We start from the raw sequence: 18,270 nt of genomic DNA, 5'->3' as shown, positions 1-18,270 counted from the left end.
TGCTAGCAGTATTACTGAAGCAGAGTAAATACAGAGTGGGTTATGAGTAGGATCTTGAGAGATAAGGCATTCAACCCCCTGACGGCCCTGGTGTACGTTTTGTCCTTCAGGCTATCCGTGTGTTGGGGTTACTGGGAGCACTTGACCCCTATAAGCACAAGGTCAACATTGGCATGATCGACCAATCCCGAGACGCCTCTGCAGTCAGCCTCTCAGAGTCGAAATCCAGCCAAGACTCTGGTAAGTTCTACGGCACCCTTTTGCCAGTTTCCACACACCCACACACACACCCAAGATCTGTCCCATTTACACTTAAGACTTGTCCTACACCCCCCCAAGACCTGTCCCACACACACCAATGACCTGTCCCACACACACCAATGACCTGTCCCACACACACCAATGACCTGTCCCACACACACCAATGACCTGTCCTACACCCCCAAGACCTGTCCCACACACACCAATGACCTGTCCCACACACACCAATGACCTGTCCCACACACACCAATGACCTGTCCCACACACACCAATGACCTGTCCAATACACACCAATGACCTGTGTACACACACCAATGACCTGTCCCACACACACCAATGACCTGTCCAATACACACCAATGACCTGTCCCACACACACCAATGACCTGTCCCACACACACCAATGACCTGTCCAATACACACCAATGACCTGTCCCACACACACCAATGACCTGTCCCACACACACCAATGACCTGTCCCACACACATCAATGACCTGTCCCACACACACCAATGACCTGTCCCACACACACCAATGACCTGTCCCACACACATCAATGACCTGTCCCACACACACTTCAGACCTGACCATGTCCCACACACCAATGACCTGTGCCACACACACTTAAGACTTGTCCCATACACCCAAGACCTTTCTCACACACACTCATGACCTGTCCCATACACATTTAAGACCTGTCCCACAACTCCCAAGACCTGTTCCACAAACTCCCAAGACCTGTCCCATACACCCAAGACCTGTCCCATACTTGTCTCACACACCCAAGTCCTGTTCCTCACACCTTTCTCTTGCACCTTTGCACCCAAAAAAAGGCTGAATCACTTTGGCAAGCAAAGGCCTGTCCTCTCTCTACTTCCAAGAATAAGAGCCTATGAGGTTACAATGTTCTCACCAAATAGGTTCTCGTGAAATCCCAGCCATCATTCAGGTCTTTAGCCGCTCTTAGAAACCTGTCCACCACTTCTCCCAGGTATGTGTGCATGCTCGGCCCCTGGGATTACAACTGGATCAGATCTGTTCTCTCATCACCGGTCCAGTCTTGTCATTCCCACTGGCGAGCGAGGCCGCCCCCGCCTCGCCTCTGTTCCTGCGCTCACTCGAGCACATTTGTTGTTTATTCATCTGCCCTTAAGGCCCAGACACACAGGCTCTTTGGGCCTCCGCTCTGGATGAGATATGAGTAGCCGCGCGTCTGCCAAAACACCGATCCAAAACCTAATCACGACACCTGATCGAAAACACATGCCCGAACTTAATACGTGTCAGAAGATGCCTTGTTTTTTTTTTTTCTTCTTTGTCCTCGGTACTGTAATGTATTAGTCATCACATCATGAGATGAAGGAAGGCCTGTTTCGCCTGTGGGTCCCAGTTGTGACTAACCATCGATCTGGCAAACAGACCGTTCTAGACTACAGGATACTGTTTCAATGGAATTGGGTCGATTCTGGTTCTGGAGTCGCAGAAGTTTGCTGAGTTGGTCCGGTCGGCGGGTGTGGAGTGGAGAGAGAGAGCGTAGGCCCTGCTAATAGTTTTAGCAGTGTGGCCCCGTAAAAAAAAAAGAGGGGGGCCCCTGAACAGGAAGCGACGGATCTCTCCCCGCAGAGGGATGGAGTTTGAGCGCAGGGGTCAGCATCTGGAGCAGCGGTGGTGGCGGGGGCGGCCGCTGCCACATCTGCCGTCTGTCTGCCACACAGCACCATGTGATGAATGTTAGTCTCCGCTCTGCTCTGCCACACTCTAACAGCCTTGTAGAGAGAGAGAGACAAAGAGAGAGTGAATAGGAGAGCGAAAGGAAGGAATGAGTGAGAGACTGGAAGAGAGAGAGAGAGAGAGAGAGAGAGAGAGAGGGAAAAGAAATGAGGGGCCTGGCCGTACTTCTCACTTCATCCCAATCAGCAACCATTGAGAACAACCGCAAAGCATTACCACTGAGTAGGTAGAAGAGAGGGTGAATATCCATTGTCCAAACCACAACAAGAATATCGAAAGGACTCCTGGGTATGTGAGCTCTCTGGGTTTATCCTGGCGGATTCACGGAGAGCAGTGTTGCGCCTTCCAGTTCCAAAATGTCTTCTGTCTGCGGCTGACCCTGAATGGAGTCCCGTCCGCTCGGGAAGTGCAGCTGATCTCACTTGTCACAAGCGGCGTCCCTGCGCTCAGATGCTGTTTACCTGCGGTCAGACCCGCCGCGCCAGCAAGCGACCACCAGCGTAGTTGGGCTGGCGGCTGTGGCTGTCTCGGTAGTTATTTGGGGTTTGGATTTGTTTAAAAGAGACTTTCTTTTTGTTCTCTCCCTCCTTCTGGTGCTTTTTATCTCCATCTTCCCGTTTCTCTGCCTCCCTCACACACTTTCTCTCGTTCTCTCTCCTGATTTCTTTATCGTCCCGTTCATCGCACTCACTCCCACTCCCACTTGGGTTTTCCTTCTGTCAGTGCCTCTATGTCTCATTGTCAATCTTCCCTCATCCACGGCACCCCAGTGACCAATGTTCTCTGGTCCGTGTGTAAGGTGAGGAGCTGGGAATCAAGGCCTCCTACATTTTTTTTTTTACTGAACTCCAAGTCCTGTGCGAACAGACCAGGAGTTACAGGCAGCACTAGACATCGCCTATTACCTAACATCAAAACCCAGAGGCTCGTCAAAATTGCAGGAAGGAATGTTTTTGGGGTGGTGTTGTGTTGGTATGAGGAGCACATGAAAGGCAGTAGGAATGACGCCACAGGTTTACAGGCCCCGATGTGTCACACGTGTCCCCCCCATTCTCCAGTTAAAGTTTACTACTCCAGGAAGCGGGGTTTTTTTTTAGACCGAAGCACCCTCTCATGTGCGGCCGATTAGTTAGCCACAAATGGACGGCCCCCATGACCTAAAATTATGTGCGGTCCACAGATAGAGCCAGACTGTATTGGACCTCCTTATTTACTGCTTCTTCTCTACTACTACTGTGGGTGTGTGGGTGTGTGGGGGGTGGGGTAAATGATAGGGTCCTTGTGGTTATACCGCCGTGATTGTTACCTTTATGAAGTAATGCACTCACATCCTCAGCTGTTGGTTGCAGAAGAAAATGTAAAGCTGTGTGTATCTCTGAATATGCCGTACTGTAAAGATTTTGGCATTTGTGTGTTTTTTTTTCTTCTGCATGACAGATTTGTGTCTATAGATACTTAAAACCTACCTAGGAGTGTGTGTGTGTGTGTGTGTGTGTGTGTGTGTGTGTGTGTGTGTGTGTGTGTGAGAGAAAGAGAGAGTCTGTGATCGGGTCAGGGTTGGCGTCTGTATCAGTAGCTGAGGTGTGAGTGTGTGTGTGCATGTAGGATTGTGTTTTGCGATACGCTTGGAAAACTGTACACTTGAATGGAACAGGACTTCCTTCCAAAAAATAAAAAAATAAAACATGGCTTAAAATGGATTGTGGTTTCTGATTAGAACTGATTTTAGTGCCATGACGTATTTCACCGGGGGGATTTGACAAAGCCGAGCAACCTGTCACCGGCTGGAAAAATATGCGGCAGAGATTTTGGACAGGATAGAACATGGCCATTATTCCGTGGGAGGATGACTGGGTTCAGATAGATCTCTGGTGATGAAATTGAACAGACCTGCGGGGTGAGCGCCAGCTGTTGTCTCTGTCCCATCCTCTACAGTAGACAATAAAAAAGAGAGAGGGAGCTTTTGCCATGAATAGGTTTATGGGGCTGCAGCTGACTCCCACCACACAGGGGACCGTGAAAACTGAAACTCCAGACTTAAGTCTCTTCCTCTCTCTCTGTGTCTTTTCTTCCTATTTCTCTTTCCCTCTCTCTTTCTTTCTTTCTCTCTTTCTCTCTCGATCGGCCTCCTGAGTGTCCCTGTAAACGAGGTGTCCTGTAGGAGCTGTGCTCGTGAAGGCATTTGCTTTACCAGTCTGTGAAATCAAACCACACAAAACCCCACAAAAAAAGCCACCCTCAGCGGCCCTTAGTCATACAAGTCCTCAAGGTTACAGGGGGAAACATTTAACCTTGAGGTCACTCCACACTCGGTGTCCTGCCTGTTCCCCTCAGCCTCAATAAGTCATGTTATTCGCTACATCTCAATCGGATAATGGAACAAAGCCATCTTATTTGTGGTTTAATTAGAGAGTTCTTCTCTTTTTCAGACTTTGTATTGTTTTTGATATTTGTTTTGTAATGTTTTTGTGTATCTGTGTGTTTGTGTTTGTGTGTGTGTTTCTCTGTCTGTATCTGTAGCTGACTACAGCACCAGCGAGATGCTGGTGAACATGGGCAACCTCCCGCTGGACGAGTTCTACCCAGCGGTTGCCATAGTGACACTGATGCGAATCCTACGCGACCCGTCGCTCTCCAACCACCACACCATGGTGGTGCAGGCTGTCACCTTTATCTTCAAGTCCCTGGGGCTCAAGTGTGTGCAGTTTCTCCCTCAGGTCATGCCCACCTTCCTTAACGTCATCCGTGTGTGTGACGCCAGCATTCGGGAGGTAACACACACACACACACACACACACACACACACACACACCTTTGGTGTAAAGTGGATGTATGGGTGTAATGAACACATATTGAATATGTCATGTGTATATGAAAAATAATTCTCTATAGTATAGTCTTACCAAAAATGAGGTCTTATCAAAAATTAGGTCTCTGTGTTATTTCCTCTAATGTCACAGGGCTCCACTTCCTTTTTATTTCTGTCATGCTTGCTGTTTTCAAAAGATTGCATGGATAAGACCAGGATTTTGTTAAAAGTCAAAATTCAAGATATGTCAACATTGAATTGATATCTTACCACAGCTCTCACCAAGTTTGACCGTATTAAATTGAATAGAAACCGGAGTCAAATGAAATTAAAGTGAGTCAGTAACTTGAGATCCAACCCATGGTGCTCTAGTAGCTGATCCAGCCGTCTATGATTGTTTTAGCACCAAGCCAGCTCTCTGTTTGGATTTCTTACAGTTTATACGGAGAAACACAAAAATAACCTTTGGTTTGTATTAATGCGGTCAGCATGCATGGAAACCCAAGCATCCTGGCCCTGCTGCGTGTTTGTGCATCCTGTAACTTGGGGACCCAATAGTGTGAAATCAGAACCAGAGCGTGGTCCAGTCCTCTGGCTCGCTCAGAAGGCGCGGACCTCTCCTCGGTTCTGTTTTTTTTGAACTGGGGTTGACCTTCAAGTATTCCAGGATGTTTTGGTCACACCTGTTCTCTATCTCTGTCTCTCTCTCTCTCTATCTATCCCCCCCCACAGTTCCTCTTCCAGCAGATGGGTATGGTGGTATGCTTCGTCAAGATCCATATCCGCCCCTACATGGACGACATCTTCACCCTCATTAGAGTAAGTGAACCCCAGCCCTGTCCTCAGTCCTCACCCTGTGCCCCCAATTTCGGTTTCTCTAGGGTTCAAATATCGATTCTGCCATGTGCAACGAAGCATTGATCAGCTGTGGCAGAAATATTCTGCCCTGGCTATGGCTGCTGGGATGAAACATTATAGCCCATCTCACCCACAACTTACGGGATCACTGCCCTGGACTTCCTTGGTTGACTTCTGCTGAAGGCCATAACAGTGTTTTTGCTGGTCGTAATGAAACAAAGAGATCCTTTCTTCCCACCCCCACCCTCCTCCTGCTCTTTCCCCTCTACTTCTTGCCTCCACATCAGCAAAAGGAATACTCATTGAGGACTGTATATAAAATGCCACTGGCTGCTAAGAATGCTTCCCAGAGCAACGGAATTGGGGTTTTGAGGGTCTGCGGGCACCGAAACGGCACCCCGTTGAGCCGCTGCTCTTTAGTGTAAGGCCGAATGGGCCACATTTATGAGGTGCAACAGTCACTTTTTCCACATGCGGTCACCCTCTAACTGTGACCAGACCCCGCAAATGGCAGCTCTAACAGTCCCCAAGGCCGAGTGCCTCCAAAGTGGTGTCAGGTAGATAGACGCTAATCCCCGTTTGGACCACGTCTGGCCGCCGGTTGGATGCCTGTAAAGCCACTTAACTGTCCAGGCCCCTGAGCGTTCTGCTGCGTGGCCTCCTCACACACAAGAAGCACAGTTTGACCCACTTCTGAGAAAATCCACCTGGCTCCCTTATTGATCGCTTTCAGCCGTGCCAGATGAGGTAGACTTCTGGTCACGGGACTTTTGCCTGTACTTCGACCCCTTTTAAACACTCACTGTTCTCGCTTTGGCTGTCCAAGCCCCGAAATCTGGGTCAAACTCTGTACCATCATTAATTTGAGAAAAACATTAGATTTTGGGATACTAGATAATGCCCCTGTCTGTGTGCTAATCCTTTGTCAACACTGTTGCTTCAGTGATATGCTTTTTTTGTGTGTGATGAATCGATTTGTTGTGGTCCTCACAGGAGTACTGGACACCCAACAATCCCATGCAGAATACCATTATCCTGTTGATCGAGCAGATAGTGGTTGCTCTGGGAGGGGAGTTCAAGCTGTACCTGCCCCAGCTCATTCCCCACATGCTGCGCGTCTTCATGCACGACAACAGCACAGGCCGAAGCGTCACCATCAAGGTAAGTTTAAAGTGCTGCACGCATAAAGAAGTTTCTGTGACCATGTATGCTTTTGTGCACTTACACATATAGTGGGCAGTTAAGCACAAAAACTCTAATTTTATGTAGATAGATAAGAATATCAGGCGCCTACAACTCCAATCCTTCACAGAAAAAATGACAGAGCTTTCAATGAACCACATTATAATCAATAGGCCAGAATCATATGTGTGTTTTTCATTCATATGTGAATTGTTAATTAGATGAGGTGAACTTCTCCCCACTGTGAAATATGATGATAATAATAATAAGTTAAATTTAGATAGCACTTTTAGGGTGTGTAATGTCTGTCAACAGCTCCTCAAACTCCTCCAACTTCCAACTAAGTGTGTTTCCCAACAGACACACCTGGTAGTTTTCCAGCTCTGGTCTGGTGTCATCCCAGCAGTTCTAATGAACTCAGGGGAGTGGAGGTGGGAAAAGTGAATGTCCATACCACATTTGTCATGTGCTGTCATTCATGATGCCATGGGTAACATTGACAGTGTTGCGAAAACACCCACCAAATAAATGACTACAGTGCCACTATGACTTCTATTGTAGTTCTAAAGGCACGTGATGACGCCAAAGTTTGAAAAAAATATTCTGTCTCTTGAGCGTCAGATCCATAGACACGAATGTCGTTGCCAGTGGGAGGTGGCCTTAATACCTTTATGATGTTCTGTAATACCTCTGTAGTATCCTTACTCTCTATTGTGTTCTTATCGCACAGTCTTAAATGTCTCGTATGGTAACGTGTTCCTATCGTACAGTCTTCTGCATATCTCCCTCAAAGTATGATTACGGCCTCGCTGCATAGGGTTCGGTTCGGTTAATAAAACAAGGTTCGGCAGAATCCGAATCCCCTCAAAAAGCTGAAGATTCAGCTGAAGACTAAACTGAATCTTGGGTTCGGTGCACCCCTAATTATAGTTTAAGTCTACCAATGAAGTGTGGAGCTACTTTGAGCCAGCACACAATGTTAAGCTAATTCACTAACTCAAGACTTCAAGGCCATCATGGATATAACAAAAACAGAATGGATGGAGGCAGCAAAGCTTTCAGATGTGTGTGCGTACCATAACATTAATTCCTGCAGGCACCCCTGCTAAAATATGTAACTATTAGTTGTTAGTTTTTACTATCCTTTTCCACCTAATAAAATCCATATTTGTCGACCATTTTGAAAATAATAATAATATAATAATAATAAGCTTTATTTGTATAGCACCTTTCATACACAGAATGCAGCTCAAAGTGCTTTACATTTGAAGCATGTAACACAATAATAGTCAGTCAGTCATTATCAATCACTTTTCTTTATTGCTAGGGGCCATTTATGATCCACTCAGCAACATATCAAAAATATAGAAAATGACATGTCATAAGACTTGCAGCCTTAACCCTCTTACCCCCCACAAGCACGCCATATGGCAACTGTGGCAAGGAAAAACTCCCATATTCCAGGAAGAAACCTTGAGCAGAACCTGACTTATTAGGGGGAGCCCATCTGCTTCTGGCTGGCTGCGTCCTCCAATAGCAGCAGATGTAGAATAATCTGAAAAAGTAGTCTACAGGATAAGATGAGTTAACTAAAAGCTTTCCTGTACAGGTATGTTTTCAAATCTTTTTAAAAAACATTTACTGAACTCGCCTGCTTGATGTACAGAGGCAGGGTGTTCCATAGTTTGGGGGCATAATGGATAAAAGCAGCTTCTCCACTTTGTTTGTGGAGCACTTTGGGTATGATTTTTTTATTTATGATTAAAAGATTAGAATTGGATGATCTAAGTTTCCTTTGTGGTTGATAAGATATTAAAAGCTTAGAGATATATGAAGGTGCTATGCCATTCAGAGCTTTGCAAGTAATTTACATAACCTTAAAATCTATTCTATAGGAAATAGGGAGCCAGTGCAGTTCAGCCAACACAGGGGTGATGTGTTCTCTCTTCTTAGTCTTAGTTAAAAGTCTAGCCGCAGAGTTCTGTATGAGTGCCAATTTCTTTAGATGTTTTTTGGGAAGACCAGTGAAAAGTGCATTGCTGTAGTCTAACCTGCTAGTGATAAAGGCGTGAATTAGTTTTTCTGCATCTTGTTGAGTTAAAAAGGGCCGCACTTTGGCAATGTTTCTCAAGTGGAAATAGGCTGTCTGAGTAACTTTACTGATATGGGGCTTAAAACTTAACTCTGCATCTAAGATGACACCGAGGCTTGTTACTTTTGGTTTGACCTGGTGCGCCAAGTTCCCCAGATTACTAAGAACAATATTCTCGCTTTAGTTTTGGTCCAACCAAAAGTACCTCTGTTTTGTCATCATTTAGTTTCAAAGAATTTTTGCTCATCCACTGATTAATGGAGGTTAGGCATGCAGTGAGGGAGCAAAGGCCATCTGGGTTAGTTGGCTCCACAGAAATATACAATTGGGTATCATTCATGAGCTGTGGAAGTTTACATTATGCTGACTTATGACGTTTCCCAATGGAAGCATATATAGGGAAAATAGCAGGGGACCAAGGCAGCTCCCCTGGGCCACACCAAAAGGCAAGTCATGTTTTTCAGATACATGATCTCCTAGACTGATATAAAATCTCTGCCAGTAATGTAGGTTTGAAACCAGTTTAGAGCATTATCAGAGAGACCCACCCACTTCGCAAGGCGGTGAATTAGGATGCTATGATCAATAGGGTCAAATGCCGCACTCAAATCCAGAAGAATAAGGATTGAGACTTTGTTTGAGTCAGTAGCCAGTCTGAGATCACTGACTATTTTTACTAGAGCCGTTTCTGTGCTGTGATTTGATCTAAAACCTGATTGGAATTTTTCAAGGATACTGTTTTCGTTGAGGAAGGTATTTAACTGATTACAAACAACTTTTTCAAGTACTTTGCTCAGGAACGGTAGATTTGATATAGGTCTGTAGTTGCTCAGATTGGTATGGTCAAGATTTGACTTTTTAAGTAAAGGTTTCACAACAGCGGTTTTAAAAGCAGTTGGAAATATACCTGTTTCTAATGAGGTATTTATTACCTTGAGAATAAAGGGAGCTAAGCTATCATACTTTTTTGAGGAATCTAGTAGGGATTGGACACATGTTGAGGAGCCGGTTTGAGTTATAATTTTACCAAGCTCAGATTGAGTAATAGTGCTAAAGGACCTTAATTTTGGGGGGCTGTTTTTGGGTGTACTATCAAACATATTACTTGTGTTACCAATAGCCTCCCTTATAGAAATTACTTTGTTTTTGAAGAAGTCTGCAAATTCTTCGCATCTTAGAGAGGATGCCTAACTGAGTGTATCAAAAGGTGTTTGATGCAATAGCCTATCAATGGTAGAGAACAACACCCTAGAGTTTCCACTGTTTTCAGCAATTACCTTAGAGAAGTGGTTCCTTCTCTCATTCCGAATAGCTCTATTATAATTTGCTATTTTTCTTTTTTAGAATGGCACGGTGAACCTGTAACTTAGTTTTTTCTCCATGTTCTCTCAGCTTTTTCTACATGATCTTTTTAGATCATGGATATTTTCGTTCATCCAAGGTGTCAGTTTGCTACAGGGCCTTTTTTTAGTCTTTAAGGGTGCCACTCGGTCAAGCAGAGCGCCTAATTCACGATTGAGAGCCTCTACCATTTGATCAATGGGATGATGTAAAATATCTAAATTTATGGAGTCTATAAGAGCTATGAACTGCTGTTCTGCTCTAATGTCCAAGAGTCGCGATTTGATTGCAATTTCGGGATGAATTTTTGGAGTATGTAGTACTACATTAAAAGATGCACAATAATGATCAGACATATTTATATCATTTACTGATAAGTCTGTGACTTCTATCCCTCTAGAAATGACTAGATCGAGGGTGTTGCCAAGGTTGAAAAGGGGCCAAATCCGACGTGCCTATAATTCTAAATCTGATCAGAGCCCCTATGTGAGTTTCTCTCACAAATGTGATGCTTTTATCATAAAAGGATAACATGTTATGGAAATTTGAGCTTAACAGCTCCATGAAAAGGTATCATTGTGTTTTGTCAGTTTATTCAGGATTTGGGACACCATCACAAACCCATTGCCACCTTTTGCAAACATGTTTTATGGTTTTCAAAAATGTTTCTGGCACTATGAATACACTCAGGAAACTAGGCCTTACACACAGAATTAGAAGCAAACTTTTCATCAACAAATGCTAACGGCAGGACAGATGTTGTGCAGTAATCCAGTCCGTCCATGTGGCCAATCTCCTGGGCAATGCAGTCCGTCAGCCCTGATGACTAAAATTACTGACAGACAGTCTTTTACAGTCCTGTTATTTGGGTCATCACGTAATGGTTTATGTGGACTGTCGCCATTACTGTCTCAAGCCCCTGCATGGAGAAGCACATGGAGTCATTAAGAAATTCAGATAGGATTTTGTGGAGAAAGAACAGACAGTGCCCAGTGTTTATCCTTAATCAGACTGTATTCATAGTCCAGTTAGTGGGTCAGCCCGGGCCCCCTGGATCCAGCTCACCTTGACAGGCATCCAGAGCTCTTCATGTTTCCAATCAGCACATGAATTAAATGCATATTCAAACGATAACGATCACCTTGATGATGCGGTGATTCATTGGGATGAGATAATCTTGGAGTGTTGTCCTTTTGTTCATTTCACTACAAATGTGTGACTGTCGATGTATGTTGTTTTTTATTCTTTCTTTTAAGCCTATCAGTTACAGCATGTGCCATTACCTCACGCACAGGCTACGGTCCCCTGCGGTGTTCTTCTTGGGTAGTCCGCCGCCACATACATTAAACAGAAAGGTGCCTGATGCATTTGGCAACATAAATGTTGTGTACCATAGCATCAAGGTCACAGTATACTTTGTAGAAAACAGGGCAGGCTTTCTAGTCCAGCAAATGTGCCTCTGGTAAACCAACTCAATAGATTCCTTTATTCACCCCTAAATTATTAGCAGCTGAGAGAGAGCAGAACTGCCCTGAGGTACTCTGGAGTTATAACGACCCTCTCTCCAGTACAGGCTATCTATGGCACACGTACGCACGCTCTCTCTCTGGAATTGGAATTTGTCCTCATGCCAGTATTGTGTATAATATACCCCATATTTTGCTTCTCACATAGTGCAATAGTTAAATAAAGTAAATCAAATTAAGTTAGCAAATCAAATCAGTCCCTGTAACAAGTGTGTTAGATTCTGTGGTATTATGGCACAAAATGTCAGAAAAACAATGTCAAAATAGCAGTTGGGTTGGGTAATTTGTGTCTTTTGAAATAGCTTAAGTGAAAGGATATAATCTTAGTGACGTAATTGTCCAGTTGACATAGCAAAGTTAGCATATACTATGTAAGGTATGTGGTGTTGTCTTAATTGCCTCAGCCTCCAAGTCTGCCTGTCCACCCACTGGTGGAAATGACTGCTGCTGAGTTCACCTGAGGTGTGTCCAGTGATCTCAGTGTTTGGTTACGGCTGTTCCTTTACCAGACTAACACTCTCAAAAAAATGAAACCAGGTGAGCGCACTAATACACCAGCATGACTCTCACACAGTCAGTGCGAGGCCTGGCTTAATTTAGTTTTTTCCCCTCTCTCATAATTTTCCAACCATTTCTGCTTCCCCTATGTGGAGGCCTTGTAATAACCCAAGAATTGTGTTTTGTTTGCAACCTCACCCGAAAACACATGTTTCCGTGCTTCCCACAAAATACAAAATAAAAATGTATGCAAACACTTGTGGTTCTCCCCAACACAAAACCCAAACTGTCTAAACCACTTTGGAGACAATCCAGTAACACTGCAATACATTAAGTCCGGAGATTGCCGCCAAGGGGATGCTGTCGAGTGACTGGAAACCTTCAGGGAGCACTGCGCCATCAATGAAAGCGTTTGTGTTTTTTGCATGAGGAATAAACTACTTTCCCACCCACTAGGGAAGGATGGAGCTGACAGGAGATGCGCTCATGTTAGCTAGTGCTAGAAACCACATGTGCACAATGCCTTCAGGAGTTCAAGCCTCCTTCCTCGATACTTTGTAGTCTAAAATCAGTGACCTCTCGCATCTTTGCCTCCCTACTCTTTGAAATGTTTATCTCTTCTCTGCGGTGCCGAAATAAACGCTCATTTCACGGCGGTGTTCCTCGAAGCATGGATTAAGATGTGGCTTTTTACATTAAAAAAAATACATTTGGGGCATGAGCTAGATTGTGGTTTGGGAAGAGACTCTTGTTTTGCACTTCAAAGTCAAAATGGGAATATCGGAGCCTCCTTGCGCCCCTCAATCACGTTCCATCAAAGTGGGGGAATGGTGCTCCGCTCCGAGACCCAGATAAATAAAATATCAGCTGCTCGCACACGGCGCACCGCAGGCTAATCTAGCAGACTCACTGCGATTATTTAACTTTTTCAACTCCGGAGGCTCATATCAGGGGAACAGAGAGGGCAAAAACGCACCACTTTTTATCTCTGCGTGCTGCTACTCTTAAGTAGTTATGAGTGCCCTGCTCCCACATCTGGATAGACCATAACAGGCGGGCGGTCTGGAAATGTGCCAGCGCGTCGGCAAACGTTTAGGGAGGCCATGACGAGTGGCGGTCTGAACTATCTTCCAGCAGACGTGCTGATGAAAAAAATTAAAAAGCGTATCTTCGTCATCCTCCTGGCCATCCTGTCAAGCGACCGGCGACCTTCCTGTGACCTGTCTCTCACAGCGACTGGAACATCTTCAACAAAAATACAAGCTCCCCAGTTAGATAAACAGATCTGTGTTCTTCCAGCAAGTGTTAATGACACCAGGTGGATTGTTGCTATTCATTGTCGTGGGGAAAATTAACTTTTACTATGTTATCTCTTGCACACCTGGATAGTGAGTTTGTGGAGAACCCCAAGAGGGATTGTTGAGCTTCCCCTGACTGTCCATGGTCACTCGACGCTTGCTTCCTCTGACTTGTTTCTGCCTTTTTTTGTCTGTCTTTCTGCAGCTCCTCAATGCTATCCAGCTCTTCGGTGCCAACTTGGACGACTACCTCCACCTGCTGCTGCCCCCCATAGTGAAGCTGTTTGATGCACCGGATGTTCCCTTACAGGCTCGCAAGTACGTGTCCTTTCCAACACAGTTTTATGACCAGTCCCTAAGGATTCTCCACTGTAGACAGTGAGGACATCACTTGTGTTTTCCCAAATATTACCTAAGTTGCTCTGCTCCTGGGTCCTGTGTCTTTGGTTAGCTGTTCAGATGGATGATAAAAGCAGCATTGTGTTCCTGGTATGAAACCAGAGTGATTCGTGAGAAAATGTCTGAACAAATCTCAGAAGGCCGTTACTCACTCACTTTCACAACAGGATCGCTCTGTGTAAATTAAATCAACCCTTATGAATGTTTTTTTTTTTTTTTTTTTTTGCCCACTCCATTACACTCAATAAATGTACGATTCTGCAGACAGATGGCTTAATGGACTGCAGTCTTTCCTTCCAGACAGTTGTGAGGCATGCCAATCAACACAGGCGCAGAGTGGCTATGCCAAGGCGCTCTCCAATTTGCCTGTGCGATGCAGGCCCCATTGGGTCTTTAGGGTTGGTCGGCCGCTCCAGGGCCAGTGACAATCGCTTAGATCTTGAGTTTATGCAGAGTCGCGTTTCAGCACGGTGTGGCCGGGAGCTAGCAAGCACGCAGAAATCGATCGAGGTGCAGATTGACGGGTGCCAGGCTCATGTGACGTGTCTCCTCCAGTGTCAGAAAAGTGGGGGTTTGCGGGAGAGGGTGCGGGGTTGATCACGTCTCTAATGCACGGAGCAGAACCCTACTGGCTCCTCATCTGTCGGGTCCAATGTATTGTACCGTACTCCCAGCAAAAACACTTTGCACAGGCAGGAGTCTGGTTTGATCCTGGCAAGTGTGTTTTTCTTGTTTTTTCCCGCTTTTTAACAGCAAATGTGTTATATCTATTTGGGAGGGAGAGAGAGAAAAAAAAACAGAAATGTTTTCCAAAACAGGCGCTGGGTTGGGTGGCGGTTATCACCGTCAGTCATCATGCCCTGATGAGTAGGTAGGACTGCCTATTGAAAGCCACCTTGCTTGTGTGAGCCTTTTCCATGTGGCTTTTGACTAAGCGTCAGTAGCTGTTTTTGTTTCGGTGGTCGGTGCGATTTTCATTTCATTTGTCCCCCAAAAGCAGTTTTATAGTGTTCCTTGGCCTCGATCCCCACGGGCTAGCATGTAGTGGTGATAGCGAGTGAAATTCCCTTGGCCAACCAAGGAAAACACTCCTGAAATGACCTGGAGTTTATGTCTTTTTACCCACTGAATTTTTGTTGTTTAGTTTGTTTGTTTAAAATAAAAGTGAAAATTATGTGTTTGGAAACCGTTTTCTTATGCCATATTGGTTTGTGTGTTTTCCCCCCTCTGTGCTTACCCCGCAGGGTTGCCTTAGAGACCTTGGACAGACTCACTGAGTCCCTCGACTTCACCGATTACGCCTCTCGCATCATCCACCCGATAGTTCGCACCTTGGACGGCACCCCTGAGCTGCGGTCCACGGGCATGGACACCCTGTCCTCACTGGTCTTCCAGCTTGGCAAAAAGGTGCGTCTCTCGAGATGTTGTCTGGTCACGCCTTGCCACCATTCTGGCATGTTCTCTGTGCTCTCACCGCCAGGCCAGGGGCCAGTGCACTTTCCAGAAGGAGGAGGGGGGTGCTGAGGAGCACTCCCTGAGGGCTGGGCTCTGGTGATGCTGAGGTTACCTACCCCCTGCTGAGGAACTTCCTGCCCGGCCTTCCCTTCAAATGCACCCATGCACGAGGCACTGACGTAATAGAGCGGGGGGTGGGGGAGAACAGAGGATGGAGGATAATGAGAGAGAGAGAGAGAGAAAGAGGGAGGAAAAAGGGGAGAGAGAGAAAGTGTGTGAAGGAAAGAGTGGTGTTGGGGGGGGAAGAAAGGCAGAGAAAGAGAGAGATGAAGTCATCAGTTGCCACCCCCCTATTCTCCATCCACCCCCCTTAGAAGTCCCAAACCACCAGGGCTCAATTTAAGCCGTCTGGCCTCAGACATGAAAGCAGCAGCCCGAAATGAAATGGGGGGGGTCGGGAGCAGGCCATTGGCCTCTGTCAGAACACGGCCAGTCTGTCATTTGGGATCGGGTACACATGCTCCATGCCATGTGCTGCACACACTCACATGGGAGGCCATTGGGACAGAACACGCCAGTCTGTCATTTGGGACACATGCTCCATGCCACACACACACTCACATGGGAGGCAGGGAATATACTCACGTAAGCATACTCAAACACATATAAGCATACACATAGACTCATGTAAGCATACTCACATAAACAGTCATGCTTACACACACAGACACATCTGTAAATGCACATCCGTGGTTGATGAACACACTTATGCATTCACATGGCAAAAACAGGAAGTAATCTCAGAAGCATTACGTCCCTTACGTCACTCAGACATTAACTCTAAATAATGCTCTCTCTCTCTCTCTCTCTCTCTCTCTCTCCCTCTCTTTCTCTTTCTCTCTCTCTCTCTCTCTTTCCTTCCCTCTCCCTCTCCCTCTCCCTCTCTCTGGTTTGTTGTGACCTACAGTACCAGATCTTCATCCCCATGGTGAATAAGGTGATGCTAAAGCACAGGATCAACCATCAGCGTTACGACGTTCTCATCTGTCGAATCGTGAAGGTCAGTCCCTCCCTTCTTTTGTCTTTTTCTCTCTTTCTCTCACTCCTTTTTTCCGCATCCACCCATCTTGGCCAAGCTCCCTCTAAGTCAGCCCCCTCTCTGGCGTTCCTCATATCACGAGAGGGAAAAGAGAAAAATCGGTATGTGGAGTAAAGTACCACTGATGTCATGCAGGTCTGCTGAAAGAAGAGGGCTTCCTACACCCTGAAACAAACAGGCTCTTGTGTGCAGGTGTAGGTCCTCGGCTTCTCACCGACCCGTTTCCCCGACGCGCCAACCCACACATCCTGGCCCAAACACATGGCCCCCAGTTCCACCCCGAGAACCATTTAATCTTCTCACACTCTGGACATGATACTTCCCACCCTTAACTGTCAAGCCAGTCATCGCAAAAACAAACACAGCGAGCACATAACGTACTTGACCCGTGGATGGTGTTTTCTTTTTTTTTTACTTTCTCTTTTCTAAAAACAAAGAAATGAAAGAAATCATGTGGCTCAGGTTTATCTCATCTCCATGGACGGGCTAGAACAAAAGAGTGCTTGTTGGGATTTGGCTTGGTCCCCCAACGCAGGTTTTCTCATTTAGGTTAGCCACGCACAGGTCTGCTCTAATTAAGACTCCATAATGGACTGCATGTGTGGGGGCCGCTGGCCTGACTTGATGGACAGGTTTTTTGTGATTCTGTATTTGATTTGATTTGATTTATTCATTGCTTGTTGTTGCTGGCTCTTTTAGGGGTACACCCTAGCGGAGGAGGAGGAGGACCCACTGATCTTCCAGCACCGACAGCTACGGGGGAACCAGGGTGACGCGCTGGTCAGCGGCCCCGTGGAGTCGGGCCCCATGAAGAAGCTGCACGTTAGCACCACCGCCCTGCAGAAGGTGGGCACCGTCAGGAGAACCTCTCTTTCTCTGTCTCTTTCTATCTCTCTCCGTCTCTAATTGTAGACGCTTTATTGACATGAGCATAAAAATGTGTGATATTGCCAAAGCATTATATTTGCCTACTTACAAAGTATGTCAGATACATCAGAAGGGTATGGTGGTGGTCTCTCTCTCTCTTGCTCTCTCTTTCGCTCTCTCTCTCTCTTTCTCTCTCTCTCTCTGTGTTTCAGTCCAGCCCAGCTGTGATCTACTTTGCTCTCCCCCTCTCTGTCTCTCAGGCCAACTATTCATCTCCCACAAACTCTTTCTCCTGTCTTTAGTTCTAGTTCTGTTTGCTTCCTCCTTTCTCTCACTCCTCATTCATCAGTTCTATTTCCCAACCCAACTCTTCCTGTCCCCACCTTTGTCTGTCTGTCCTATCTGTATTTCTATCTCTTCTATCTCTTCTCACTCTCTCTCTCTCTCTTACCTCTCTATCCCTCTGTCCCTGCCGTTCATTCCCCTTTGTAAACACTCATTTTGTTAACATTCCACTTTCATTAGAACTGAAGTCTGTGGGAACATTTAGTCCGGTACCAGTTTCTTTTCATTTGCTGCCACACCATTAGAGGCTCCTTACTTCGTAAATGAAAGCGGGCTGTTGTAGGTTGACACCAGCCTCCGTCTCGGTCAGTGACACCGTCTGGCCTGGGCCCCAGCTCAAAGCTACGCAGAGCACTGTTGTTTAGAAAGTCCTTGATGAAGAAAAGCATCTTGGGTAGTTAATTACGAGCTGTTTGTCGTCTTCAGCTCTCACTGAGGAGGGACTTGGGGTAAGGATGGAGCAGTGAAAGATGGAATGAGGACATGGGGTGAAAGCCCATGCAATCATT

The 18,270-nt window shown here is 45.9% G+C and overlaps 1 protein-coding gene across 2 annotated transcripts in view; it reads left to right on the top strand.

Annotated features, from left to right (window-relative positions):
• Positions 1-18,270, top strand: part of mtor (mechanistic target of rapamycin kinase) — a 94,895-nt gene that overhangs the window by 8,545 nt on the left and 68,080 nt on the right. For both annotated transcript variants that reach the window (XM_048240486.1, XM_048240485.1), the window contains exons 18-25: positions 111-240; positions 4,513-4,763; positions 5,534-5,620; positions 6,653-6,820; positions 13,802-13,914; positions 15,240-15,402; positions 16,418-16,510; positions 17,249-17,395. In XM_048240486.1, coding sequence (XP_048096443.1) covers positions 111-240; positions 4,513-4,763; positions 5,534-5,620; positions 6,653-6,820; positions 13,802-13,914; positions 15,240-15,402; positions 16,418-16,510; positions 17,249-17,395 — 1,152 coding nt within the window. The remainder of the gene's footprint in view (positions 1-110; positions 241-4,512; positions 4,764-5,533; positions 5,621-6,652; positions 6,821-13,801; positions 13,915-15,239; positions 15,403-16,417; positions 16,511-17,248; positions 17,396-18,270) is intronic.

Source organism: Alosa alosa, chromosome 4, assembly GCF_017589495.1.
Source record: "Alosa alosa isolate M-15738 ecotype Scorff River chromosome 4, AALO_Geno_1.1, whole genome shotgun sequence".
NCBI lineage: Eukaryota > Metazoa > Chordata > Actinopteri > Clupeiformes > Clupeidae > Alosa > Alosa alosa.
The sequence above is the reverse complement of the archived record's forward strand: the minus strand, read 5'-3'. Positions and strand labels throughout refer to the sequence as shown.